At 48.4% G+C, this 14190-nt stretch overlaps 1 protein-coding gene across 1 annotated transcript; it reads right to left on the reverse strand.

The window, feature by feature from the left end:
- Positions 1 to 3236: 3236 nt before the first annotated feature.
- Positions 3237 to 11912, reverse strand: QPCTL (glutaminyl-peptide cyclotransferase like). Its single transcript, XM_056847579.1, has 7 exons — positions 11688 to 11912; positions 9992 to 10138; positions 8765 to 9052; positions 7253 to 7405; positions 6571 to 6670; positions 5469 to 5585; positions 3237 to 3384 (listed from the first exon to the last, which is right to left on the reverse strand). The coding sequence occupies exons 1-7, from the start codon at positions 11910 to 11912 to the stop codon at positions 3239 to 3241; spliced, it is 1176 nt and encodes a 391-aa protein (XP_056703557.1). The 3' UTR covers positions 3237 to 3238.
- Positions 11913 to 14190: the final 2278 nt, after the last annotated feature.

Raw genomic sequence — 14190 nt, forward strand, 5'->3', positions numbered from 1 at the left:
CTGTGTAACCGTGGTCTTGGAATTTTCTTTCCTGACGTTTCGCCAGCAGCTGAGGCATGCCTGCCACAGCTGCTAGCGAAACGTCAGGAAAGAAAATACCAAGACCACGGTTACACAGCCCGGATAACCTACAAGAACCATTTATCAATAGTCAGAGGACTTTGTTTCCCCTCCAACACAGGAGCAGACTATGTAGCAGCCATTGTGCTGAAGAAACCATTATTGGTGAAAGGCACGTTTCCTTTGCTCGTGCCAGCAGGTTCCTCGTCTGAAAAAACATTACAGCTACCGTTGGAATTGCTGTTCCCAGCAACTGTTCATCAGTACAGACCTATGAAGACAAGGACTTTTCAGTCATATGAAGTGTCTTTTGGACTCTGAGGGAAACCTGGACATTTCTTGCCCATATTTCTTGTACTGTTAGGTATTTGTTTCCTGTTTAGATGACGGTTCACTTGTAGATATTTGCATTGCCTTGTTGTTGTGTCTCTCCTTACAATGTATGTGTTTAGATATGAGCCAAGTGCTGATTATCTCTTGATAACCTCCAGGTGATGGCTAGAGATCTTCCAGGATTACGACTGATCTCCAGGTGGGAGAGATCAGTTCACCTGGAGAAAATGGCCATGTTGCAGGGTGGACTCTATGGCATTATACCCCACTGAAGTCCCTTCCCTCCCCAAACTCCAGCTTCCTCAGGTTCCACTCTCAAAATCTCCAGGTATTTCCCACTGTAGGGCTGGCAACCCTAATTACAACTGACCTCCAGATGACAGAGATCAGCTCCCCTGGAGAAAATGGCTTCTTTGGAAAGTGAACTCTATGGTATTATACCCTGGTGAGGTTGTCAGAGTAACAAGTTGCCCATAATAATCTGACAGAGACAGCTGACAGGTAGCTGTCAGATCAGAGGCAGCCAGGATGATGCAAGAGGCAGAAATAGCCTTGCAGGTTCTAGGGTGAACTGCAACTAACCGGTTTGAAGCAGTAAGGATGATGTAATACTGTGGCCAGGTCTACAGGTGGCCTTATTGGTTTCAGGTGGAGTTCTGTATATAAGCCTATGTAACTGTAACTCTATGTTGGGAAGTTTGGTGGAGAAGTGTACGTGACGGTTTGTCTTTTGTATCTGTGCACTGTAAATTAAACAGTTTTCTATAAAGCCAGGAGTTCTGGTGGTGTGTCCTGGATAACTGCTAATCCGCCTGCTTCCACGTCAGAGGTGACTCCACAAAACCTGCCCTACCCAGGCTCCATCCCCAAATCTCCAGGAATTTCCCATCTTGGAGTTGGCAGCCCTAGCTTTCACTGTTACCATGTACAGTCTTGAGAAGGGATGGGAAGGGGGGTAATATGATGAGATATCAAGGAAAGGCTGGCCGTGGGCTAGGGAGCAGGGGCACAGGCAACAGAAAACCAGATCTCCAAAACTGGAAAATCCGCTAGGCTGGCGTTTTGCTGAGTGAGTCATTTGCCTCATACTAATACCTTCGAAAACAAGATAAAGATGACAGAGACAGAATAAAAAGTAATTTTTTTTATTTTTAACTCCTCCAAAAATGGAGGAGGGACTCAGACGTAGTTGATACACACACTGCAAAAGGAAGTGGTACAGCCCTGATTGAGAAGAAAGGATTATACCACTTCCACTTGCAGGTGGGGAAGGGAGGAAAATCACAGCTGAATGCTTCTCTGTATAAAATATACTCCCTCAAAGTAAAGGAGGGAGAAGGTTGTGATGATACCCCTTCCTCCCTTTACCTGTGCAAGAGTTTATTTACTAAACCTCAACTGCTGTTAGAAGCCATAACAGCCCACTCTACCACCTCTGGCTTCTCCTGCAGCTATAGCCAGGATGCAAGAATTTGTTCCCCAGTTACAACGCTCCTTCAGTGGAAGAAATAACACGGAAAATGCACACAATGGGAAAATGTACACAATGGTATCCCATCACATGCAGGCTCAAAGCAGTTTCCATGTAGGAGTTTGATCACTCCTTGAAGCTGTCTTAAGACCCTGCAATAAATATAAAGAATACAAACCTGTTCTTCTTGGTACAAAACAGAACAGACTGGGGGCAGAAACGGGGCCAAAGCCAAATTGGAAGCCCCATTACTCCTTCACAGTCCAAACTAGTGGTTTCAAATGTTAAGTTTCAAAACGGCTCTGCCTTCAGGCACAGATGCGTTTTAAAAACCAGGTAAATGAAAGAGCTGCGGAAGCTACAGACAGCTGTAAAAACAGCTATTAACAAGGGGCTGCATCCAAGGGAGCTGTTCTGCTAGCAGACATGGTTTCCTCTGACAGAAGAAACCAGAGATCCATGGCTAAAGGCTGTTTTGGAGAGAAGTACGGCATGTGGATCTCAAGGCCAGGTCTAGGGCTCAGGGAGGCCTCAGTAAAATGCCTTCTGGTGTACCCTCCCACTAAGAGACACCCCCCCCCCGTTGTCCCTCCTAAAGCACATCTGTCATTCACTTGTTGGTTTACAGCTCCTTCCACCACCACCCCCAACTGGTGGCAGCTACCTGTCCTCACAGTGGGCACATCCCCCTTGTCAGGGTGGCACCTTCCTGGAACAGTGGGCAAGGGTGAGCTGTGCTGGGGGGGTGTCTATGTCCTTAGCAAGGGCCCTGGCAGGCATGCCTCCCCAGAAGATTAATCTGAAGTTAATTTGTGTCTTCAACAGATCAGGAACAGCCCCAACGAATCACAAACAGGAACAGATCACTAACTCTTTGTGAACAGACGGAACAACTCCTGTGTGGAGCACCAGGGAGTCCATCCCTCTTTAAATCTTCAGGTACATGGGGGGGGGGGGTCAGACAGGAAGAACCCTTCCAGGGTGAAATTCTCTTTTTCTTCGCCCCCCATCGAGAGGTCTGCCCTGGCTTGTTAGCGACAGGCCCCTCGGGAACCCTGGCTCAAGATACCACACAGGAGGCCACATTCCGCCTCTCCCTGCACTGTGCTCCTCTTGAGTTGTGTGACAGTTTCTGCAAGGGCCACTGTTCCAAGTCCCAGTATCTGACGAAGATAACTTTGACTCTCGAAAGCTTATACCCCCAAAAATCTTGTTAGTCTCTAAGGTGCTCCTGGACTTGAATCTAACTGTTCCAAATCTGAAGAAGGCAGCAGCACCTTCTCTCAATGCAGGTCTCTTCTGTGGCCACTCCATGTGCCCCTGGATGGAGGGCAGACCGAAGAGGATTTCTGTTCACAGGTGCAACAGATTCCCTCACAGCCACAGGTATTCTGCCACAAAAGCTGCCAGGATCTTACACAAGTTCTCCACTGTGGGTCGGTGCAAGTTTGCCTCCGTGTCCTCCATGGTATGCCAGGACTCAGGGAAAGGTGTGGCGATGAGGTGAAGGACTGGGACACCTGCCACAAATATAGACAATCACACACATTTTAAGTCCAGGGCTGCCTGCAAATGAGAACTCCCATATTGAGCCTAGAATTCAAAATCCCCCAAATGTTCAAAAACAAGCCCCAAGTTTTTAGCCCTTATGAAAAGCAGGGGAAGGGGGGCCAGGCTACATTCCACTTTGTTTATCCCATAGAGGCCTGGGGGGAAACTTGAGGGAGAGGGACTGGGGTCACATCCTGCCTTCACTGAAGCCCCGTGCAAAGTGACCTCTTCCCAAACCTTTCATGCATGCCCAAGTACCCCAAAGGACTACATGCAGTTCTGCTGCCCCAAATCCTTTAGATAGAAATGCCAGGAACAGCCTTGGAATCTTGTGCAAGCACAGAAGATGCTCCGGGGCTAAAAGCCCCTCCACATATCACTGAGAGGTGATATGATAACCATCTTCAAATACTTGAAGGGCTGCTATATAGAGGATGGTGCCGAGTTGTTTTCTGTTGCCCCAGAAGGTCGGACCAGAACCAGTGGGTAGAAATTATATCAAAAGAGTTTCCGGCTAAACATTAGGAAGAACTTTCTTTTCTTTTTTTAAATAATTTTTTTATTGTTTTTCAAAATATGTAGGAGAAAAAAAGTTCAACAATTGATCTAAATCATCAAATGAAAGTAAAAAGCAATGAATTATTGTTAAAAATACAAATATATTAAAATAAAATGTAAAGACTTCCCCTCCATCTCCCTCTATCACATTATAAATTTGTATACTCTTTTGTATAAAATTCTAATCCTGATATTGTTGCATATATAAAAATGTAGTTCTTTATCAAAAATCAGATAAAATATATATTCATATTTCAAATCATACATAATTATTGTCTTTCTTCAAATCAACCTTGTTGTAGTGAATATATATTTTAATTATAAAAACATCCCTAATAATAGTAAAAAATGGATTAGATCAATGAATAACCTTTAAATCCCCCCATTTGAAGTTCATTTTCACAGTAAATTCTCCATGCCTCCCATTCCCCCATAAATTGCACATTGTCTTTTTGGTTTACCAATGCCGTAAGTTTTGCCATTTCCACCAGTTCCAGCTTTTTTTGTATCCAATCTCTTTTGTCTGGAATGTCCGGATTTCCATTTAGCTGCATAAATCAGTCTTGCAGCAGTGGTGGCATATATTAAAAATGATCTCTGAGTTAAAATAGAGTCTGGTATCATACTAAGTAACATCATCTCAGGCGTTTTGGATATATTATTCTGTATAATCAATCTTATTTCATTGTAGATCATGTCCCAAAAATTTTTTGCTTTATCACAAGTCCACCACACATGATAAAATGAGCCTATTTCTGTATTACACTTCCAACACTTTGGGGACAATGATTCATAGATCGTTGCCAACTTTTTAGGTGTTATGTACCACCTATACATCATTTTGTAAATATTCTCTCTTAATGATTGAGCTAAAATAAGTTTCATGTCTCGTGACCAAAGTCTTTCCCATTTATCCAATAAAATATCATGGCCCACCGTCTGTGCCCAGGTGATCATGGTAGGTTTTATCCGTACATTAGGAAGAACTTTCTGATAGCTAGAGCGGTTCCTCAGTGGAACAGACTTCCTCAGGAGGTGGTGGGCTTTAAACAGAGGCTAGATGTCCATTTGACAGCAATGCTGATTCTGTGAACTTAGGCAGATCATGAGAAGGAGGACAGGAAGGGTTGCGTCAGTGCTTGGCTCTTGTGGCCCTTTCTTACATGCCCAAGGTAATGCTGATCACCACTTTGGGGTCAGGAAGCAAATTTCCTCCAGGCCAGGTTGGCCAGGGATCCTGGAGGGTTTTCCCCCCCAATCTTCTGGGCATGGAGTAGGGGTCTCTGGGGGCGTGGTGGGGAGGTAGTTGTGAATTTCCTGCATTATGCAGGGGGTTGGACAAGATGACCCTGGAGGTCCCTTCCAACTCTATGATTCTATGAAAAACAAGTAAGCACCATTATGGTTGGTTTTATTTAGGTCACAGAGTTCATGCAGACTGCTGGCCACAACAGCAATAGAAAACAACATGTCTATATTGGGAAGGAGGAGTTACCTCTTTGAAGGAAGGGAACGTGGTCATCTTGGGCAGGGCCGTAGATGGGATGTCGGCTGAAATACAGCTGCTCTTGGGGGTGGGATGCCAGGAGACCCAGGCGGTGTAGACGTCTTTCTGCAAAATGCAACAAAACCCCAGAATTCACATCTGAGAACTTTCAGCAGCAATCCCAAATTGGTGTATCAACCATGCACTGGTTCCAAAGATCTTGGATGTCTCTGGCAGGGCTACCTGATCACAGCCGTCAGCATAGAAACTGGCATTTGGATGCGGAAATCAAACACCCAGACTGGAAAATGAGAGCTAGAAGCAGAAACCTTTGTACGCATGGCTGCCCCATGGAATGGGCCAGTCACTCAACTGTGCAGGGCAGGAAGTCGTTGGGTTTTGTTATTTAAACACAGTTCCCTTGCCTGCCACTTCAGGACAGCTTACAGAAATCCTAATTGCAACTTGGGCACTTGATCAATTAAACAAGTGGAAGCCAAATTCACGAAGCAGGCAGTTCCTTGGCTACAAAAAAACAACAGCAAAGCCAAACCTTATTCCAGAAACAGTTTGAAAGGCTCTGTGGGTGAATCAGCCCACTGGCTCCCCTAGGCCTCCATGGGTCCTGGCGAGATTTTGCCTGGCCTGCGAGAAAATGCTGCCGGCCCTTTCAGAATCCAGGCTCTGCAGAGACTGGCTGTATCCCCTGCCCAGGTGAGGAATTATCCCCTCAGTTCTGGGCTTGTGTCCCTTTCCCATGCGGCTTGCCTGGGACCCAACACCCTGAAGTTTGGGGGGGGGGAATGCTTGATTAAATATTTCAGAAGCCTCAGGTATGCCAAAATTTCAGATGGTTGCTTCGGGACATATCCATCCACCACCTTTTTATCCTTCCCTTGCTCCAAGGAGCTCCGGACAGCTTACACAGTTCTTCCTGTCTCCATTTTATCCTCACAATGACCCCAGGAGGTGGATTAGGTGGAGAGAAGTCGAATGTCCCAAGATCACGCACTGAACCTTGTGGCTGGGTGGGGATTGGAACTCAAGCCTCACCACACTAACCCCACTGAGTTTGGAAAACAGGCTCCCCCACTTCAGTCTGGGAACTCACCAATGCCGACAAGTCTGTCAAACCAACCAGCAGTGTCCAGAAAATGATTCTGGATGCTCAGCTGTTCAGCCCCCAGAAGGTCCAGCAAAACAAACAGAGCCTGCAATGAAGGAAAGAGGGCTTTTAAAATAAAACTAAAAACCCACCACTTCCATCCCTATGGCTTCCCCTCCAGGGGAAGGGGGGCCTTGAAAATATGCTGAGGGAACAAGATTCTGCAAAGCATCCTTGATTATTCAGTGGTGCCTGATCTGGTCGGTGCTACTTCCAAGGTTGCAGATGGAAGCTTAAGTGATGTAATGCTCTGCCATTTTGGGGGAGGGCAGTTCTCTGCTTATGGAAATGTATGGTGTCAGGGAAAAGGCAGGAGTAGAACTTCCCTCGCTGCTAATTTTCTAGGTGCAGGAAATTGAGGAGGTGTGTGGAGAAGTGTCCAATTGGGATTGGTCTAGGGCAGATGCAGATTTACTATTTCAATGGCACTTCCAGTGATAATGGCAAATAAGCAAATAAATTAATAAATCACAGCAGAATTTCTTTAGATCAATGAGGTCACTTTATACTTGGCTAAATATGGAGAAAATGAACGAACAGGAGACAGATGGGGAGGGTGGGGAAATGGACTTAGCGCATTATCAAACCAGGCTAGATTTCACACCTCACGGTTCAGATGAACACTCACCATTGCCTGGAGCTGAGTGACACCCGGGCGGAGCGAGGCTGTGGCCATGCGTTCTGCCAAATGACGTGCCCCGTACAGGGAGTCCGTGTCACTCCACTCCCCAAAGGCCTCTTCCCCATCGAGAAACAGCAGCTGCAAAGACATCTCGGAACCCTGAAACGCAAAGTGTCCATCCGCCTCAAGAACGCCAAAAGCCAGTACTGATTTGCTCAAAGAGTAATTAAACGTGGGGGACTCACTGCTACAAGACGTAGGAAGAAGCTGCATTTTCATTTGGCTTTAGAAAGGGATGAGGGCAATCCATGGGAGGAGAAACACACCAATGGCTATTAGTCGTGATGACTAAATAGAATCTCCATGTTCAGGGGTAGTAAAGTACAGGTTGAGTATCCCTTATCTGGACATCCAATATCCGGACTGATCTAAAAACCAGACATTTTGAGCTGGCACGCAGGCATTACACACAGGCCCTCAGCAGCCCCATGGATGGTTCAATGTACACAAAATTATTAAAAATACTGTTTAAAATTGCATTCAGGCTGTGTATAAAGTATATGTAATATATATATAAAACATAAATGAATATCGTGTTTAGACTTGGGTACCATCCCCAAGCTATCTCATTATGTATATGCAAAAATTCCAAAATATTCCAAAATACAGAAAGATCCAAAATACAGACTACTTCTGGTCCCAAGCCATCTGGATAAGGGATACTCTACCTGTACCAGTAATGAGGTGGCAATGACAGATGGGCGGGGGAGATTTAGCCTCTCTTCCCTGCCTGTGATCCTTCTGGAAGCCAAATGGTTGGTTACTGTGTGGAACAGGATGCCAGACAGAATGGACCACTGATCTAAGCCCTCTTGCCTGCTCTAGTATTGATCTTCAACCAAAATACACATGTAGATTGCCTGCTCAGGAAACAGAAGATGCTTCCTTGCAACTGGGAGTTCTCAAAAGCCAGTGGAGACCCTGATGACCTGGCCCTCTCCTACACTGTTTCTCTTCATGTAAGGCTGCCAACTTCCAGGTGGAGCCTGGAGGTCTCCCGAAATTACAATGGATCTCCAGGCTACAGCGGTTCCTCTGGAGGAAACAGCAAGATTTGAGTCCACAGTAGCACCTTAAAGACCAACCAGATTTCCAGGGTAGAAGCTTTCAAGAGTCAAAGCTCCCTTTGTCAGATACTTAGAGAAAGAGGCTGCTGTTGTAAGTGGACTCTATGGGCATTATGCCCTGCTAAGGTCCTTCTCCAGGCCACACCCCTAAACCTCCAGGAATTTCCCAACCCAGAGTTGGCAACTCTATCTTCATGGCTATCAAACTGTTTAGCAATTTTGTGGGACCTGCAGCCAATACCACAGTCTGGCATGCAGCTTCTCCCTCAAAGGTCGGGTGAAAAGCTCCCGCAGGCTGAATGTGGCCCTCCTGGATCCCCACATGAACCAAAGGGCCTGCTGCCTCTAAGGACCCTTTCTGTCTTCTCCACAAACCATCAGCTTTCCTCACCTGCTCCTTGGACCGCAGCAGCTCCTTGTCCAGGGCCGTCACCAGCTCCAGCAGGATTGAGCAGGGCACGGCTGAGTCCGTAGCCCCCAGGAAGGCCCGGCCCTGCCTGTCGTGGGGGAAATACTTTGAGTCGTAGTGGCAGGCCAGCACCAGGCGGCGGGTGGCAGCAGGGTCCAGAGTGGCCACCACGTTGGCAAAGCTCACGGTGCCACGTGGAGTCCGGTCCTCGAAGGAGTCCAGCTCTACGTGCCAGGAAGCAGCCAGCCCTTTCAGGCGTTCTGTGATGAACTGAAGGAGGCATAAAGGGGTGCAGAGTGAGGAACCAAGGACTACGGCGTCAACACAAGGCCCGAGTCCTCACAGAGTTCTTACAGTTCCGTTGTCTGAACCCTTGGGGATAACAGTCCTTTGTTGCAGAATATGGAAGCTTTTAGAATAGCAATAAATGCTAGGTTAAAATCTCAACTGAGACACAAAAGCACTCAGTGGCTTAGAGCAAAGCTTCTTAAACTGTGGGTCGCGACCCCATATGGGGTCACTTAATGTGGGGGTTGCAGAAAATTTATGATCAGTAAATGTTTGATTTGTATACCTATTTTATATACCTACATATCCAGGTTCGTGTAAAAATTTCTCGGGCGGAAAGGAGTCGCAAGTGGAAAAAGTTTAAGAAGCCCTGGCTTAGAGAATGAAGGTGCTGTGAAGGCCTAGGGCCTTGGCCGGCCCGGGTATGAATCCCCACTTCTACCACAGAACCTCGCTGGGTAACCTGGGGCCTATCACAAACTCTCAGCCTGGTCTACCTCATAGGTTTGTTGTTGAGAGAAAATGGAAGAGGGGAGCTGCTTTGGAGTCCCCACTGGGGAGCAAAGTAGGATATAAATAAATACATACAAATCCTCCCTGCCTTCCTAGCATCGTCTACTCAGGCCCTTCTCTCAGCTTCAGTCTCCCATCTGCAACACAGGGATCATAATAGGGGACCTACCTTAGAGGGCTGCTGTAAAAAATATTGAAAAAAGGTTTTGTATTTGAAATGAACCATATACATATTCCTATTTTTAAAATAAATTATTAATTGAATAACACAATCTTAGTCCTCAGGATGAGAAGAAGGAGAGAGTAACACACACAAAGATTCTGTGTGGAAATGTATATTTTGCAGGCACACAATTTGGTTGGCAATCAGGAGGGAGGTTCCCTGTTGGGCACAGGTCCTGAACTCACCTGCCGGACTTGGTTGCTCCCGCTGCTGCCAGGGTACCTCTCGATCAGTATGGGTTGCAGATAGCTATGCCAAAGCCGCTGGAGGTCCACCAGGGAGGCCAGGCGTTTCAGCCGGCTGCTGGACAGGCTCCGGGGCTTGTGGCTCAGCTGCTAGAAAGGGAAGACGGTGCATCAGAATCCAAAGGTTGCTACAGTTCCCTCTCTTTTTGTCCCACGTACCCAAACTGGTGCTCTTAACACCATCCCCCCATAGCAAGGCTGCCACTGGACAAATCTTTTCCTTGCATAAGGAGATCAATTGTGGGGCAGAAGCATCTCCTGACGAATTCCTCCGTGTCTAACTCCTCGCAAAAGCCCAAGGCCCAGGAGCAGTTAAAAATCAAAACAAATCAAAAAGTTGGCAACCTTGACGCTCCTCCTCTCCCGCTGCAATTCCCTTCTGCCGCCGTTCCCATGGCCTCTCCAATAATAAAGTCCCAAAGCCTTTATGCAACGTGTCAACAGCACATAGAACTCACTGCCACGCCACGTGCAGAGAGCATCTAGATCTTAGAAGCCTGGGCTGGGGGGAAATAAGATCACGGAAGACAACCTGATCAGAGGTTACAACCCCCGATATCGAGCCAGAGGGGGCCTCTGAGAACACAGCCAGTCTTTCGCAGTGATATGGTAAACGGGTTCGTGGGGGGAGAGAGAGACCTGAGATCGTTATTTCAAGAAAACAGTTTTATTTGCAGCTGCTGACTCAGAGGCCCTAATGGGCAGAAATCTCTGAGCCCCGATCATACTGAGGAAGGGATATTTATCCAAATTCAAGATATGACAACCCATCAACATTCAGGGTAGCGCTGATAACACTCCAGACATCGAGGCGGCAGTGGAGTAATAGTTTCACCCAGTTCTGGTTATGGTTTACTGTAACCCTCCACGACTCTTGCCCCAATTCCTTAGCACACAGGCATACACACACAGAGACATCCTGCCCAGCAACAAGCTATTCCCTTGCTGTCCTAATACATTTACAGCACTGGTTCCCAACCAGGGGTCCGTGGACCCCCAGGGGTCCGCAAGAACTAAATTAAGGTCCGCGAAACAAAGTTATAAACCCATAATAAATTAATATTTTCAATTAAAAGTTCTCTATTATAAAAATATATATACAAATATTATTCTAAGTTTAATGTTTAACTAACAGTTATTATTAAAGTTTATTTTCAAATTCTCGGAATTTTTATTTTGAACCTTGGGGTCCCTGCACCGAACAAAAAAGTCCTAGTGGTCCCGGGTCAAAAAAAGGTTGGGAACCACTGATTTACAGAAAGGAAAAGAGATGATTACAAATTGCTAAATCAGTGGATCTTCCATAGTCAGGGGAAGTCTACCTGCTGTCCCAGCAGCACCTCCAAGACCATGGAGTTCTTGAGTCCAGCCGGAACGATCCTGGCTGAGATCCACACGGTGGCCCTTCCCCAGCTCTGCAGGCGACCGAGGAAGGGGACTCGATTGCCAGACGAAGGGTGCAGGGGGGGCCGGCGGCTGCTCTTTCCCTGCCCTGCATGGGGGTTCCCCGGGGAGGGGGGCGGATTTGGCTTTTTTGCACTCAGCACCGACGGTCGACCGACCTGACCCGGCATATTCTCCAGCGAGACCCTGCGCCAAGCCACCTCCCCGCCCCTCCCGCTGCCCCCGGACCTACCTGGGAGCCCCCGGGCGGCGGCGGCGGCTCTTCCTCGGCCCCCAGGCCGGGGCCCGCCGCCTCCCTCCAGAGCAGCCCCAGCCCCAGCAGAGCCCCGGCAGCCAGCCCCAGCCACAGGAGCCACAGGCGCCGTCGGGGGCGGCCGGGGCTCCGGCGGCGGCACGGCTCCAGCTCCCCGCGGGCGGCCCCGGCGGCCGGCCGCAGCCTGCGCGGCCCCTGGCGCATGGCGGCGCTTCCCGGCTCGGACGCGCGGCCGGGGGCGGGGCCAGGCCCCAAGCCCCGCCCACCAAGCGGCGAGGATGAATGGGGAAGCCACGCCCACGCAATTCCCGGCCCTATGGGCAAGCCGCCTTCCTCGGGGCGGGGCTCGGGCAAGACCACGCCTCTCGCCGGCAACCCATCCGAGAACCCACCACGTTCCGAAGGACCGCCTTTCCCAGTTCGGGCCACGCCTCCCATCAAGAGACGGAGGGAGAGAAGACTGAAAGGCCACATCAGCCCAGGACAGGCAAATTCTTATTTAGGGTTGATTAATCTCCCCTTCTCACGGCCACAGAATTAAAGGGGAAGCATTTACAGTCGTTCTCAGAGCCTGCAAAAGTTCATTGGTTCCTGCAGGTTATCCGGGCTGTGTGACCCTGGTCTTGGTGTTTTCTTTCCTGACGTTTCGCCAGCAGCTGTGGCAGGCATCTTCAGAGGAGGAACACTGCAAGACAGGGTCTCTCAGTGTCAAGTGTGTAGGAAGAGTAATATATAGTCAGAAGGGGGCTGGGTTTGAGCTGAATCATTGTCCTGCAAAAAGTATCCAAGGTAATGTGCTAACCATTGCCTTGTAAGTATCAAGATAATGTGCTAATGAGGGTGTGGCATGTTAATGTGGAACCGTTGTCTCCTGAAGTGATCTGTTATCCAAAGCTAATCCGCATGGCTATTGGGGACTGTAGTCTTTGTTAGTCTGGAGGTTTTTCAGGGCAGGAAGCCAAGCCTTATTCATTCTTAAACTCTCTTCTGTTAAAGTTGTGCTGATGTCTATGAATTTCAATGGCTTCTCTGTATAATCTGACAAAATAGTTGGTAGAATTGTCCAGTCTTTCAGTGTCTTGGAATAAGACCCTGTGTCCTGTTTGGGTCAGTCCATGTTCAGCCACTGCTGATTTCTCAGGTTGGCCCAGTCTGCAGTATCTTTCATGTTCTTTTATCCTTGTCTGTATGCTGCGTTTTATGGTCCTGATGTAAACTTGTCCACAACTGCAAGGTATACGATACACTCCTGCAGAGGTGAGGGGGTCTCTTTTGTCTTTTGCTGATATACAACAGATGCTACGATCAGCAAAAGACAAAAGAGACCCTCTCTCCTCTGCAGGAGTATATCGCATACCTTTAATTAAAGTTTTAAGTCTTAATTAAACTATAGGTACACTGAATAAAACTTGATATCATACTTAATAATCTTATTTATTGATAAAAATTAAATTGTAAGTCCCTGCCATTTCCCCCTCCCCGTCTGGAGTCCTCGTCTGGAGGCCTGGTCTACTGCCATAAAAGCCTATTGGTAGACCTGGCCTCTGGCTGAGTCCCATTGGGAGGCCAGGTCTACCCATTGGCTTCCTTGGCAGTAGACCTGGCCTCTGGAGGCCCATAGAAGCCAATGGGTGGACCTGGCCTCTGAAGGGGGACTTTTCCCCCTCCTCGGAGTCCAGGTCAAGTAAGGTATCCATAAAATTAAATCATGACAATGACTGACAAACACTGTGAACAATGTGAGCAAACCTCTAGATTACCAGACACAGTAAACATATGAGAACATAAGAAAGGCTGTGCTGGATCAGACCAAGGCCCTTCAAGTCCAGCAGTCTGTTCACACAGTTGCCAACCAGGTGCCTCCAGGAAGCCCACCAGCAAGACCAGTGCAGCATCATTGTCCTGCCTGCGTTCCATAGCACCTGATATAATAGGCCTGCTCCTCTGATCCTGGAGAGAATAGGCATGCATCATGACTAGTATCCATTTGATTAGTAGCCATGGATAGCCCTCTCCTCCATGAACAGGTCCACTCCCCTCTTAAAGCCCTCCAAGTTGGCAGCCATCACCACCTCCTGGGGCAGGGAGTCCCACCATTTAACCACGCGTTGTGTGAAGAAATACTTCCTTTTATCAGTTTTGAATCTCCCACCCTCCAGTTTCAGCAGACGAACCCGAGTTGTAGCATTATGTGTGTCCTGGGTCGGGGGGCCCACCCCGCGCTCTGGGGCTTTCCCGCCACCCTCTACTTACCAGACAAGCCCCTGCGCTGGCTCCAAAGTGTGCCTCTTCCCGGCTTACAGGGACCCGCAGGCCCAGAAGACGACGGGGGAACCGAGTCAGCGCCGCAGAAGATGGGGCGCCGCGGCCCAGCGCCGCTGCCAGGGACGTGCAGCCAAAGGAAGCCCACCCCGCCCAACAGCTGATAGCCCAGGCCAGGAACCGCCCAGCAATTGCGCGGCTAGAGGGGAGGGGAGGCTTT

This window comes from Euleptes europaea, chromosome 3, assembly GCF_029931775.1.
Source record: "Euleptes europaea isolate rEulEur1 chromosome 3, rEulEur1.hap1, whole genome shotgun sequence".
Taxonomy (NCBI): domain Eukaryota; kingdom Metazoa; phylum Chordata; class Lepidosauria; order Squamata; family Sphaerodactylidae; genus Euleptes; species Euleptes europaea.